At 45.6% G+C, this 13,828-nt stretch overlaps 2 protein-coding genes across 4 annotated transcripts in view; one reads left to right on the forward strand and one right to left on the reverse strand.

Moving 5' to 3' along the window:
* The window catches only part of celsr2 (cadherin, EGF LAG seven-pass G-type receptor 2), a 68,569-nt gene extending 57,884 nt beyond the window's left edge, over positions 1–10,685 (forward strand). Inside the window, exons 18-34 of one of the 3 annotated variants that reach the window (XM_031568115.2) lie at positions 124–333; positions 635–818; positions 1,323–1,647; positions 1,837–2,004; positions 2,300–2,435; positions 2,739–2,939; positions 3,261–3,435; positions 4,161–4,273; positions 4,424–4,506; positions 4,616–4,742; positions 4,893–5,003; positions 5,279–5,409; positions 5,757–5,845; positions 6,064–6,225; positions 6,440–6,601; positions 6,856–7,084; positions 7,544–10,685. In XM_031568115.2, coding sequence (XP_031423975.1) covers positions 124–333; positions 635–818; positions 1,323–1,647; positions 1,837–2,004; positions 2,300–2,435; positions 2,739–2,939; positions 3,261–3,435; positions 4,161–4,273; positions 4,424–4,506; positions 4,616–4,742; positions 4,893–5,003; positions 5,279–5,409; positions 5,757–5,845; positions 6,064–6,225; positions 6,440–6,601; positions 6,856–7,084; positions 7,544–7,586 — 2,649 coding nt within the window. In that variant the 3' untranslated portion in view covers positions 7,587–10,685. The remainder of the gene's footprint in view (positions 1–123; positions 334–634; positions 819–1,322; positions 1,648–1,836; positions 2,005–2,299; positions 2,436–2,738; positions 2,940–3,260; positions 3,436–4,160; positions 4,274–4,423; positions 4,507–4,615; positions 4,743–4,892; positions 5,004–5,278; positions 5,410–5,756; positions 5,846–6,063; positions 6,226–6,439; positions 6,602–6,855; positions 7,085–7,543) is intronic. The other 2 variants (XM_031568116.2, XM_031568117.2) reach the window with 2 other exon arrangements.
* On the reverse strand, positions 10,682–13,274 carry LOC105897927. The gene is made up of 3 exons (XM_031568118.2): positions 12,108–13,274; positions 11,625–11,691; positions 10,682–11,418 (listed from the first exon to the last, which is right to left on the reverse strand). Exons 1-3 carry the CDS (start codon positions 12,393–12,395, stop codon positions 10,859–10,861), a joined length of 915 nt encoding a protein of 304 aa, XP_031423978.1. The 5' UTR covers positions 12,396–13,274; the 3' UTR covers positions 10,682–10,858.
* Positions 13,275–13,828: the final 554 nt, after the last annotated feature.

The raw sequence follows: 13,828 nt of genomic DNA on the forward strand, positions 1-13,828 counted from the left end.
TTAGCACAGAGGAATACAGACATCTAGCACATCAGGCTTCTTGAGCGTAGGTTAATGCATACCACATGTGTGTAGCGTCAGCACAGAAGAGTGCTAACCCTCCCCCTCTCTCCCTGCACTCAGGCGGACCGACTGACACGTAACTCGTCCCTGCTGGAGACTTCCGAGGTGCAGCGCACGGCCACGCAGCTGGCTAACGCCACGCGCCACACCCGCAGTTACTACGGCAGCGACGTGAAGGTGGCGTACCGGCTGATGCAGAGCGTGCTGCTGCACGAGGGCAGCCAGCAGGGCTTCAGCCTGGCCGCCACGCAGGACGTGCACTTCAACGAGGTACGCCACAGTACTGCAGGCACATCTGGCTAGGCTCAGACCAGCACAACTACAACTACAGCGTGCCTGTTTAGCATAGAAGAAACAAAGAACACAACAGTATTTGTGGATGAGCGTTCTGGATAAGAATTCTACAGAAATATCATGTATCATTAAAGTTCAAGTAAATATTGAGCACACCTTATGTATAACACCTAATGTACTTTCTACTTCCTCGTTTACTCTACCTCTTTCTTATTGCTTTTACTTTTTTACTTCCTCTCTCTCTCTTCCTCTCTCTGTCTGTCCGTCCCCCTCTCAGAACCTGATGCAGGTGGGCAGTGCCATCCTGGCGGGGGAGACGCGGCCGCACTGGGAGCTGATCCAGCAGACTGAGGGGGGCACGGCGTCCCTGCTACGCCAGTATGAGGAGTACACCAACACCCTTGCCCAGAACATGAGGAAGACCTACCTCAGCCCCTTCACCATCGTCACGCCCAACATCGGTCAGCACTACCACACACACACACACACACACCACATTCTTGCCTCAGCCTAAGACTCAAGAGACTAATAAGATAATGCCAGACCACATACCGGCAGGATTAGTAAAATGTCACCTTGACTGGAAACACGTGCACCTGAATGTCAGGGTTGTCTCCTTGTTTCTTACTAGCCATCTTCAGTTCAGTTTAGCACAGACATTTCTCAAAGGGCAATTTGATTGTAACAGCATGAGGTATCCTGATGACCGCCATATACCATTAGTATGTGCTGAAGTGTGATTGCAAACATTCAGAGAGAAGCCGCGAAAAAAAGCTTCAATCCTTAGTTATAACATTAGAAATAGAATTAGAAACGCCTTTATTGTCATTGTATTTGCATACAATGAAATTTGGATATACAGATGTATGGGGTCACACAGTATGATAATGTCCCTCATATAGTGAGTGTGTGTACATTGTTGCTGTTTTGAAGGCTAACCTGATTTAATACAATTCCACCATTAGTCATATCCATTGACCGGCTGGACAAGATGAACTTCGCTGGTGCCAAACTCCCACGCTATCAGTCCCTACGCGGACCCCGACCTCTTGACCTCGAGACAGCGGTCACACTCCCCGACTCTGTGTTCGAACCTGCTATAGAGGGCAAAGGTCACCGGCCAGCAGACTCCCTCCCAGAGGCCAGTGGCATCATCAACCGGACTTCGTCCAGTCGGAGGCGGCGACACCCGGACGAGCGTGAGCAGGATGCCATCGCCAGTGTCATCATCTTTCACAGCCTGGCAGGACTGCTGCCGGAGCGCTATGACCCAGACAAGAGGAGTCTGAGGTGAGAGGATGAGGAGAGAGGGAAAGAGAACGGGGAGCGGGGGAAGGAGGAAGAGTGAATGTCACAAAATAATAAACCAATAACTGTAAGTCTTGTGGAAAAGGCAAATAGCAGTCCAACACAATCCTCATCTGCCCGTGTGTGTGTGTGTGTGTGTGTGTGTGTGTGTTTGTGTGTGTGTGTCCACAGAGTTCCCAAGCGGCCCGTCATCAACACCCCAGTGGTGAGCATCACGGTGCATGACAACGAGGAACTGCTGCAACACGCCCTGAACAAGCCCATCACCGTGCAGTTCCGCCTCGTCACCACTGAGGAGCGCTCCAAACCCATCTGTGTCTTCTGGAACCACTCCATAGTGTAAGAGTTACTCTCCTCTCAGACACACACACATTTACATTCATTCATAAACTCAATTCATACAAAACCATATGAATGTCAAAAAAATATGAAACCACCAAGTAGCGCAATGAATTCAGCAGGAAAATATTTGGTGTGTGTTTGCTGCCATGTTACAAGACATGCGGGAGACATCAAATGAGGCAGTGCAGCAGCAGAAGGGGTTGTCACTGTGTATTTACAATTGTGTGTGTGTGTGTGTGTGTGTGTGTGTGTGTATTTCTGTATGTGTGTTTGTGGGTGTGTGTGTGTACAGAACGGGAGCCCCTGGGGTGAGCGGCGGCTGGTCGGCTAAAGGCTGCGACGTGGTGTTCCGGAACAGCACACACATCAGCTGCCAGTGCTACCACATGACCAGCTTCGCCGTGCTCATGGACGTCTCCAGACGAGAGGTCAGGTCACACACCACACACATTCAAGATGTTTCACTGTACACCACTGTACACACGCATCAGTGCACATAAAACACACCTGCTAGCCGCAGAACTTCCCACAGCACACCGCTACACACCATGCACACAAATCACACCCAACAGACTGTTCTATATAAGCAACGCTGCACACTATAATAATTCAGAAGCTAAACACACAATCACTGTGCATGCGATGCGCATGTTTGTTTGAAGAACTGACTGCGCCCCTTCAGAAATGACTGACAGTAACCGTGGCTCCTCTTCCTGGCTGTGTGTCTCCAGAACGGGGAGATCCTGCCGGTGCAGCTGGTGACCTGGAGCACGGTGGGCGTGACCCTGGGCTTCCTGCTGCTCACCATGCTCTTCCTGGCGTGCCTGAGGGCCATGTACAGCAACCGCACCAGCATCCTCAGCAACTCCGCAGCAGCCCTCTTCATCGCGGAGCTCACCTTCATGCTGGGCATCAACCAGGCCGACAACCCTGTAAGGACCCAGGGGATAATTCTCCTCTTCTAACACCTCTCATCCAACTCCTCTCCTCTAACTCTTCCCATCTGCCTCCTCTGTTTGCCTCTTCTCCTCTACTGTTTTATTGGTTTCTATTGCAGATCTTGCATCAGATCTATTTCTCAGTTGCATCCATTTTTTTAAGGATACCCTTGCTTCTCTCTTTTTTTAAGAGGAAACAATGAAAATGCTTTACAAGTCTCTCTCTCTCTCTCTCTCTCCATCCCTCCATCTACTTCTCTCTCTCTCTCTCTGCTGCCCTCTCCTCCCTTTCTTACCTCTGTGTCTGTGCTGCAGTTCTTGTGCACGGTGATCGCCATCCTGCTGCACTTCTTCTACCTGTGTGCGTTCTCCTGGCTCTTCCTGGAGGGGCTGCATGTGTACCGCATGCTCACGGAGCTGCGCGACATCAACTACGGCCCCATGCGCTTCTACTACATGATCGGCTGGGGCGTGCCCGCGTTCATCACAGGCATGTACTAGTGCATACATACACACTCCGTACATACACACTCCGCACATACACACTCCGCACATACACACACCGCACATACACACTCCGCACATACACACTCCGTACATACACACTCCGCACATACACACTCCACACATACACACTCCGCACATACACACTCCGCACATACACACTCCGCACATACACACTCCGCACATACACACTCCGTACATACACACTTCGCACATACACACTCCGCACATACACACTCCGCACATACACACTCCGCACATACACACTCCGTACATACACACACCGTACATACACACTCCGCACATACACACTCCGCACATACACACTCCCTACATACACACTCCGTACATACACACTTTGTATATACACACTAAGCCCTTCACGAACCAATTTGCTTTGTGTCAGTCTTTACACACAATCAGATGCACACACTTACCCCCTAGTTCCCCACATATTATCCAGTTCATTCTAATCCATTCTCAGATATACACACACACACACACACACACACACACACACACACACACACACACACACACACACACACTCTCTCTTAGTGTTGTGACACTGTCGTAGTGGACTTCTGCCACAAGATATGTTTGGTTGATTAAAAATCTGTTGTGTAATCTATACGATGTGCTGTCTTGAGCTGTCCAGTGTGATATCAGTGACATGTGGGATGCTGATGATGATGTTGCTGTGCTGCGCAGGGCTGGCAGTGGGGCTGGACCCAGAGGGCTACGGGAACCCAGACTTCTGCTGGCTCAGCATCTACGACACGCTCATCTGGAGCTTCGCAGGGCCTATCGCTCTGGTGGTGTCTGTGAGTGTCCCACAAACACACACCACACAAACAACTGCACACACTACTTAACTACTTAACACACTACTTAAGTGCCAAATCTTTTTGGGGTTTCAGATGCTATGTTAAAGGACTTGAATGCATCTATAACCTGTGTTTGTATGTTTGCAGATGAACATCTTCCTGTATATCCTGGCATCCAAAGCCTCCTGTTCCATGCGTCACCAGAGCTTTGAGAAGAAAGAGCTGCCCGTGTGAGTGCCTGAACAAAAATCCAGTATATCCATCATGACAGACTGCCTCTCTTTTCATGACTGTTTCTGACTTAATGTTCACTCGGTGTGTTTGTAAATGTGTGTTCAGTACGGGCTTGAGGACGGCGTGTGGCGTCCTCTGTCTGGTCACGGTGACCTGTCTGCTGGGCATCCTCTCAGTCAACAGTGACATGATCATCTTCCACTACCTGTTTGCTGGATTCAACTGTGTGCAGGTGGGTACTGCTGATCAGTTTCAGTGCTGAAGGACTCAGCATTTCCATATGAAAGGACATTAAAGTTGCTTCAGAGCCTTGTAAATGCAGTTAATTAGGTACTGACTGCAGAATGAAGTCCTCATTCCTCAATCTCCTCCTCTTCCTCAGGGTCCCTTCATCTTCTTCTTCCGCATCGTGTTCAATAAGGAGGCGAGGGACGCCATGAAGTACTGCTGCAGCCGTAAGAGGCCCGATCACATAATCAAGTCAAAGCCCTCTGTGAGTCAAAGCACCCATACACTTCCGCATCCGCTCCCGCTCAACCTTATCAGAGCCCAAGAAAAGATAGAAGGCTATATCTCTGCCTTTCTCTCTCTATCTCTCTCTCTCTCTCTTGCTCTCGCTCTCTCTCTCTCTCTTGTATTCTCTCTCTCTCTCTCTCTCTCTCTCTCTCTCTCTCTTTCCTTCTCCCCCCTTCCACTTCTCCACCTACATTTGAATGTTACAAATATCAGATTCTCTCTCCTCATCTCTACCTCTCCCTGCCCCTCTAGTCGTATAACTGTAACACCAGCTACATGGACGGGCGTCTGTACCACCTGCCGTTTGGAGACTCCAGTGGCTCCCTCAACGGCACCCTCCAGAGCGGGAAGAGCCAGCAGAGCTACGTGCCTTTCGTCCTCAGGTAGCGCCGGAGTCCTCCTGGGGGAGAGTCCTCCATCTCACAAACATATTAAACTTTCATCAGTAAATAAGCTGCACGGGATGATCACCAGAGATGGTGTCTCTTCTTCTACTGTTCAGAAGAATTCGAGATTGTTCAACGTCTTGGAAAGAAAGTTTAAAATAGAGCTAGTTATTCATCCTTTATGCCATAATATGTTATCGACTCTTTTTGTTTCATTTATTAAGTGCAATCTTTTGTGAGTAAAACAAGGGTCTGATCTGTCTTTAGAGACGTTTACAGAAAACATCACTGTATAGAAACCTTACACTGAATTACAAAGAGTCTTTTTGTTCTTGTTCCTCCAGAGAGGACGGTGGGGTGAATAACAGCCAGGCTCACATCGCGCTGAATGACCATAGCTCCCTCTTTCATGAAACGAAAGAACACGTGAATGGTAAGAGTCTCTTCCTGCCCTACTATTAGCGCTCCCTCCTAATAAAAGAACTTTGTAACAAATTGAAATAATTAATGTATAGTTATGTGAATTGATTGTCATGGCTTTAAACTTAATTTGCTAATTTTTTTTAATGTGTGTGTGTGTGTGTGTGTGTGTGTGTGTGTGTGTGTGTGTGTGTGTGTGTGTGTGTGTGTGATGTGTTTGTGATACCTAAGATGAGGACTCTGACTCGGACAGTGATCTGTCTGAGCTGGAGGACGACCAGAGCGGCTCCTATGCCTCCACTCACTCTTCGGACAGCGAGGACGAAGAGGGACCGTACCCCGAAGAGGAATGCTGGGAAAACCTGGCCACCGGCTCTGCCAAACGTCCACAGGGTACACCACCACTTACATGAACATACAACATGCTCCACCTACGTGAACCTCATATTTGAAGAAATGTCCTCATAGTGTTTTATCCCTAGTCCTGTACGCCTAGATCATAAGTTAAGAACAGAATAACAGAAATAGTCATTCTGCTCCATTGGCTCCTCTAAGTTCTGTCTATTTTTTGTATTAGATAATAATGTGAGTAAATTGTACTGGCCAGGGGAGTATGTTGGTGATGGTGAAGGCGGGATGGAAAAACTGAAGGTGGAGACGCTGACCCATCCTGACGACAGATATGGAGACAGAGCGGAGACTTATGGGAAGGAGAACATGCTTCTGTTGCTGCCCAGCAACCCTAACCCCAATGCCCACCCACAGAGAGGTAAAGCTGAGCTAGGCGTGTCCACTACCGCCCCTAGAGAGGACATGTTTGTTGGACATGTATGTTAGCACCAGTCCTTAGGCTTTGGTATGTGACATTTGACAACCTTATTTGGTATGACCTGCAGTCAAAACGCAAAAATGTAACCTATAATAAATAAAAAAAAACAGGCCTTGACACTCAAGAAGTTAGGAATTTTCACCCTCCAAAGCAGCCAACATGCACTTACCACTCTGTTTCTGTACACGCCTCAGGCATCTTGAAGAAGAAGCAGCTGTCCCCCATTGCTGAAAGGAACGGCATCAACCGCATTCACAATGAGCTGTCCGTCAGCGCGGCAGACCCTGCCTCCTCAAGAGGCTCCTCCTCCAGCGAGGGGAGGGGCATCGGGGCGAAGGCTAGCGTGCCAGAGCAGCTGAACGGCGTGGCTTTGAGCATCAAAGCGAAAACGGGGACCATGGATGACGACTCGTCAGGATCAGAGTGAGTATAGTACAGACATGCCGAGCTTTAGAGCTCAGGCTGAGAAAGTTAAAGACCTTTGAAATATTGTGTGCCTAAGATTTATCAAATAGCTCAATTATTGTAAAAGAAGGACCAGTAAGTAAGAGTAAAAAAAATAAACAAATACATGTTTTTTAGTCTCAGAACCTGATATTATTAGCTGTTAAAATAAGGTTGAAGATATGTAAGATATCAGATATCAGCAGGAAGTCTATATGTCAGTAATTGATACCAGAGCCTTCAGCATCATGATACTAATGTGCTGAAATTGCCATTGCTCAAATGGTAAAAACAAACAATGCGAATGGAGACAGGGAAGTTCCTCCAAAGAACAGTGTCAGTCTTGATCTAAAGAGTTTCTCTTATTTACATATTTCAGTGGAGTTCTTTTCCTTACTCTCTTCTTCCTCTCCCTCTTTTTCTTTTACTTCCACACAGGGCTTTGTCAGTGCACAGTCGTACAAAGTCTCCTTTTACTTAGCCAAGTAGGGGTGCTTTTATGTTGTTGTGATATCTACATGTGTGGACTGTGGCTGTTTGGTGTATCCATGTTTTGTCCTCTCCTCATGTCTCCCCTACGTGTTAACTGTGTCTCGTCTGCCTTTGACATAGCGCTAACATTTTAGCATTAGCCTCCTACCTAGAACCTACCTTTTAGACCACCTTTACAACCATTCCCTTTCAAGTTACAAATGGGCAAAGAGCAACATTTTTGATTGTCGGTCATATTCATCATACCTAGCAATATTCCAATTTCTGGTGGTGTATCCACAGTGCTTACCCAAATTTAAATTGAGATCATCCTTCAAATGAAAGCTCACGATGAGTCAAGGGTGAGCTCCCAAAACGTAGCCCATACTAACAGTGCTCTTTTTCCTCTCTTTTCTCTTTCCAATAATCATAGATTCTTGTTTTTTAATTTTCTCCACTGAAGTTTGTGATCCTTCTGATTTGGATATCAGGATCGCACTCTTCCTCTAAGCTAATCATTGAGGCACCTTTTCATTTCCATGACTGCATCCATAACATCTCTCTCACATCCATGATTATAAACCATAGCATCTGCCATTGTTTTGTCTCACTGTTGTGTTGGCCCTCATTGTTATGTCTCATTTCTGGTGTTGACATCTTGGTCATAATTCCACATGCTTTTGTTTTGGTTTCCCCTCTCCCCTTTTGTGTTTCTCAATCGTCTTCCTCCACCCCCATTGTTCCCCTTTTCTCTGCTTTGTCTTGCTCCCGTTCCATCGCCTCCCCTCCTTGTCCAACCAACAGCCACCGCAGTACATCCATGTGACCAGCCTGACGGAGGGGTGTGTTTTTGCAGGTCCTAGAGCCACACTTTCACATTCTGCTTCCTGCTTCCTGAACTTCACGCCACGCCCAGTTTGTTCTGATTGGCTGGAAGAGGAGAAGAGTGACAGGAGGGCGGGTCCGAGAAGTCCTTCTGTCTCTCTGTGTCTTAAGCTGTATTGCATTGATAAAGTTTTACATCTGGAAACCGCACCATCACCTCTCTGTTCTATCAGTTGAGTTCTCTGTTTGTGCCAAACCTCATGAGCCTCTGCCCCGGACAGGACAGGGCTGCACTGATCAGACTGAGGCTCTCTTTGGTCTCCTCATTATGGTTTTATCATATTTTGTTTAAATACTTGAAGCAATGCACTTTTTTTTTTTAAATCATTTAATGATGCCCAGTTCAATGCCATGTTCACCCGTGAAAACAGGAATTCACCTCCAGTTGTTGTCTTTTTATCATTATTACTGAGGTTTTTTTTTATGTCTTTGGATGGGTTGCTTGGTTTCGACTGAACACTGCTTTCGGGGGAAGTTCCCCCGTCCAATCTCAACCACTCACCATTTCAGGAAGGGCCAGTTGTACAGTTTCATTTTTTATGTTTACGTTTTAAAAAGAAAATACTTTGTGAAGGAAGATGCTAATCGGAGTGCAGATAGCCTCAGATGTCTGTGCTTATTATAACGGACTGTGATCTAAGTAATCCAGAGAGAGTGACAGCCACTGGATGGGACTACTGCTGATACCAGAAAGATCAAACACTGAAGGACTTGCCTGTGCTGATGTTCAAAGACACATCTTACAGAAAGAGTGTGGAGCATGGGGACTAAAGATGGCCATCCAGCTGCTACAGAAAAAGAGGAGAGGTGTTGCATGGTCTAAGAACACTGCGTGACGTCATGGAGATGCTATAAACTGCTGAATGACTGTGGTTCCTCATGAGGCAGATCGCCATGACAACACCTCCAGCTCTGGAATTCTCTTGAAGACTGTGAACCTGCCGGCCTGCCTTGTCCACCATTAGGCCTTTTGTTTTATAACATCAGTGGGAGACTTTTCAAGAAATCTGATGAGGGAAACCAATAACAAGTGTGACGTGCTACAAAGGACTTTTGATACATAAAAGAAAACCTTTTTGTAAAAATTGCTGGGAGAGAATTTTATATGAACATTTGGAAATACTCCCAATCTTTTTTTGTTTGTTTTGAAAGCAATGGTTCTGTCTGAAAGATTTGCCTTTTACCGTTTTGGATCTGTGATAACTTTCTATTTTATAGATTAGATATGATATGAAGGCCACAGTGCTGTTTTGTAAAATACGGGCAAATGTGTGATGTTTGTAGAAATGTTACTGTAAAGACTTGTCAGGACAGTGTCAGATATTGACACTAATACTCCCATCCCCCACTTTAGGTTCAGAAAGAATCCTCATTACAAATGTATTCATGTTGATGGAAAATAAAACTGATTCTCACCATATTACTTCATGCCAACATATCACATGACTCATGTCTGCATAGATTTTCAATCAGCATCAGTTTTGTGAATTCTCAAAAAAATGGAGTACTAGGTCTTCCATATTAAGTTATTTTATTTTTATTTTTTCCAGGCTCATTTGTCATTTTGAGGATGTAAATAATCTATAGATATAAATGGCTAGCTTTCAAATGTTGTGTCCCATGCACCTGGTTTTTTAATAAGCTCTGAAGTATATAATTCCTGGACCTGTATTCAGCCTGCAACTGCACAAATGCATTGGTCTCTGCCTGTGTGTGATAAAACCAGGAGTCTTATAGAAAAACTTCACATGAAAATGGCTTTTGATGCCAATGTCACAGTCTTTGTAAATTATTTTGCTTCACTCTGTTCACTGAGACAAGGTGATAAGGCTACTTATTTTGAATATGCCTACAGATATTTGATGTCATTCTTGTCTATAGTGCAGTCAAGGTACTACTGAGTCAACCCCCTAATATGTTTGCAAGTGCTGATATAAGTGACCTATAATGTGTGAAAGCAATGTCATAGTGGTCCAAACTGCCCTCTATATTTATGGCTTGATTTACCCCCTCTACTCTTTTCTTTCTGGAATTTTCCACATTCTGTGGCGCATACATTCATGTGACGGCAGAGAAGCATTCTGTCTCTTCATATTTTCCCACCTATTGATGTCAAAGCTTTAGTGAAACAGGGTAGACAAACAAATGGGTTGTATTTTTCTATGTGAAGCCGCTTTGTAAAGGACCGCACCAAACTTGCAGTAAATCGGACTGTTTTTAATGCTTTGTGTTGTGATGTGTTTTTCTTAAATGGGCTTGGGATGAAAAAACAAGAGATCTGGGAGAGGGGAAAGCATAAACATTTGCTCTATAGTCTTGTTCAGAATGAATTTGTGACCAGTCATATGCCAGCCAAAACTCTACAAATGATAAATCCCATCTTCCATACAAACCGGTCTACATGTGTTGTGACTGGCCGCTTTTGAGGGACACCTTGGTCTTCGTTGCCTCGGTCGCAGTCGCTGGTGGCCTCCATCCTGTCACAAGTGTCCCGAGCCACTGCCTCCATCCTGATGGAGAGACGTCGCTGTCGTCTGCCTCCGTTGCCTTGGTCTTGGTCGCTGGTGGCCTCCTTATCAGGTTCCTCAGCCACTGGCTCCATCCTGTCACAAGTGTCCCGAGCCACTGCCTCCATCCTGATGGAGAGACGTCGCTGTCGTCTGCCTCCGTTGCCTCGGTTTTGGTCGCTGGTGGCCTCCTTGTCAGGTTCCTTAGCCACTGGCTCCATCCTGTCACAAGTGTCCCGAGCCACTGCCTCCACCCTGATCGGAGATGCTTGTTTCCCCTGTTTAGCAGGGTTAACAGCAGCCACGAACACCATAACTTCAGATCGTCCTGCCAGAGAGTGAGGGTCGGGACGAAGACACACTTAACAGCTAGCTGGGCTCTCACCGCCTCAATCCTGTCCTGGACGTCTTTGGTCAATTGGTGGTTGGCCCCAAATTCAGACCTGTATGCTTCAGCATGGAGAGACAACACAGAACAGATCAGTAATACACAGACTGATGGTTAAGCTTTGTAATGTCAAGTGTGACTCTGTGCATTATTCTCTCAAATCTATTTGGAGTTATTACGCTCTGGTATATTTGGGAAAGGGTGGGTCTTGTGAGTGAGCACTGATAAAATGGCTACAATCATTGAATGATTTAAAATGTTCTTTTACTCTGTTCCATCTTCTCCAGAATACGCAGAGCCTCGGTCTCCATCATGCACACAATAGGAAGAGGAATCTATGGAAGAATATGAACATTAATAACAAGTATTAATCATTAAATGTCTCAGTTATAGATGCTCAATTACCATGGCAACTATTTTCCCCCAATGCAGTCATGTAAGTAAATGGTTATAACCCATGTAATCTGTGATTACAGATAGATTACGGCCACACCCATGCTTTCCCCAGCCTGCACCTCACTCTACATACCTTACTTGAACTCATTTATGCCACTCTTGATGAGCTAAATAAAGTGTGTTCAGCTAAACAAAACCATTATTACACCTGAGAAGCAGGTGTGCTTGAAGCAGGGATGTAGGTCCAGAAGTAGATTCAGAACCCCGTGCCGAACGGAGGACTCTTGAGAGGTACTGAGCTGAGACGACCACTAGGTGGTGCTGAAGAGTAGGAAAACACAGGAGGAGCTCTTACACTGGTTTTGCAGTCTAACTCCCTTTGCTTGAGCAGGTTCTTGTGGGCTTGCTCTCCGTTGAAGGTTTCAAAGTGGTAGCCCTTTATGTGTGCTAACTTCCACTTGCCGATGTACTTGGTTATATCCCAGATATTCAGTATACGACCAAAAGGACTGACTGTCAACAAATAAATCACACACACACACCATTTTAAACCTATCCTGATTGATAAGGAAGGGTACTCACAAAGTTCTGGTTTGAGGGTCTCTAGGGCTGCTGTCACCTGTAGGCCAACATCACACATCATCTCTCTGCAGCGCCATTGTCATCATAAACCCCATTCATGTCAGATCCTAATATTTAACCCAGAAATGTGATGACTTAATGTGTCCTCTAGCCATTTTAAATTCACTTGACCTTAACTGAGTTAGGTCAATAACTGAACTTTTGCAATTCCTTTCGACCAAATCTGAAGAAATGTCAGATATTTATTGAATACTTAATGTATTTTGGACCTATAGGGTTGAGCAGGTTAGAGGTAGTAATCAGAGCGTGTCTAAGTAGCCTATTTATGAAGACAGTACCTCATCCTGCTTTTCACCTGTCTTGTGGCCATCCACCCTACTTTGCTGGAATCCCTCTATCTCTATATCCAGCACCCCATCCTCTTCCTCGCTGAAGTAATCGATGCCTGTGGATAGCTGCTCATTCTCTCCTTCACTCTGATCCTTCTCTGACCCCCCGACGAAGTCGTCGTCATCATCGTATTCCTCGCCTTCATCGTCATCAGACTTTTCCTCCTCTTCGTCCCCTTCAGACCACCTGTCAAGTGAGGAAGAATTTCTCAACAGACATGCACACGAGCGCTCACACAAGAACAGCTCTGAGAGGGTAGCTACTTGACACACACTCAATCTGTGGCCTAATCCATACCACATCTTTAAGAGGAAATAGAAAAAAAAGCCGAAATTAAAACCTGTTACACAATGGCACAACAGTCTACAGGCCTCGAACTGCAGCTGTCACTCAACATTAATACGTTTCCACTCCAGCTCCCACTTCCAAGCTCCTGATACATCCATACAGATGTTTTGTGCTAAACCATATGGAATTTTAACTTGAGAAATACTTAAAGTAAGTATGGTAAGTAGGTATAAAGAGCAGTTGCTTCCAGTGAGGACATGGCAGGCTTACTCTTCGAGAGGTGGCAGAGGACTCCCTTCCATATTATTCTCTTGGTGGTGAAACGATTGCAGTGCTCAGGTGGTTTAGCTAGTTGGTGGTTCAGTTGGTGGTTCAGTTGGTGCTCAAAAAATGCCCAAACAGTACAAGGCATCATCACATTCTTTATGGACTGTTCTAGAATCTTCAGAACAATCACTTGTATTCCATGTCATTTGCATTTCTTGCCACCGTTGGAGTCCAGGGCCTGTAGCATTGGCAAATTCTGGGAGTTTCCTGAATTGTTTTTTCAATCGCTTTGGTACATTCCTCAAATCCTTAACATTTTCAAAACAGTACGCGCATTTCTCAAAAGTATGGTACCACACAATGGATGACCTGCCAAACCCCGTACCTAGCTCAAAAACCTTAGTTGATGTCTCAAAAGTAAAAATGTGTCAATAAATGTCAGTGCCATCAGAATGAAAAGTCCATGTGTCACTGTTTATGAACAAGACAGTCAAAATTCTTAGTCATGTTACTGTATCAATGTCATTGTGAACTGTGAATTGCGAACTC

The sequence above is a fragment of the Clupea harengus genome, chromosome 5, assembly GCF_900700415.2.
Source record: "Clupea harengus chromosome 5, Ch_v2.0.2, whole genome shotgun sequence".
NCBI lineage: Eukaryota > Metazoa > Chordata > Actinopteri > Clupeiformes > Clupeidae > Clupea > Clupea harengus.

What these genes read in the sequence shown, in the direction of transcription:
- LOC105897927 (XM_031568118.2), bottom strand. Translation starts at nt 12,395, where the DNA reads ATGATGTGTGATGTTGGCCTACAGGTGACAGCAGCCCTAGAGACCCTC. An exon ending in AGTTAGACTGCAAAACCAGT is followed by an intron (nt 11,692 to 12,107) that starts GTAAGAGCTCCT and finishes ATTCTTCCATAG; the next exon opens with ATTCCTCTTCCTATTGTGTG. An exon ending in TCTGGAGAAGATGGAACAGA is followed by an intron (nt 11,419 to 11,624) that starts GTAAAAGAACAT and finishes TCCATGCTGAAG; the next exon opens with CATACAGGTCTGAATTTGGG.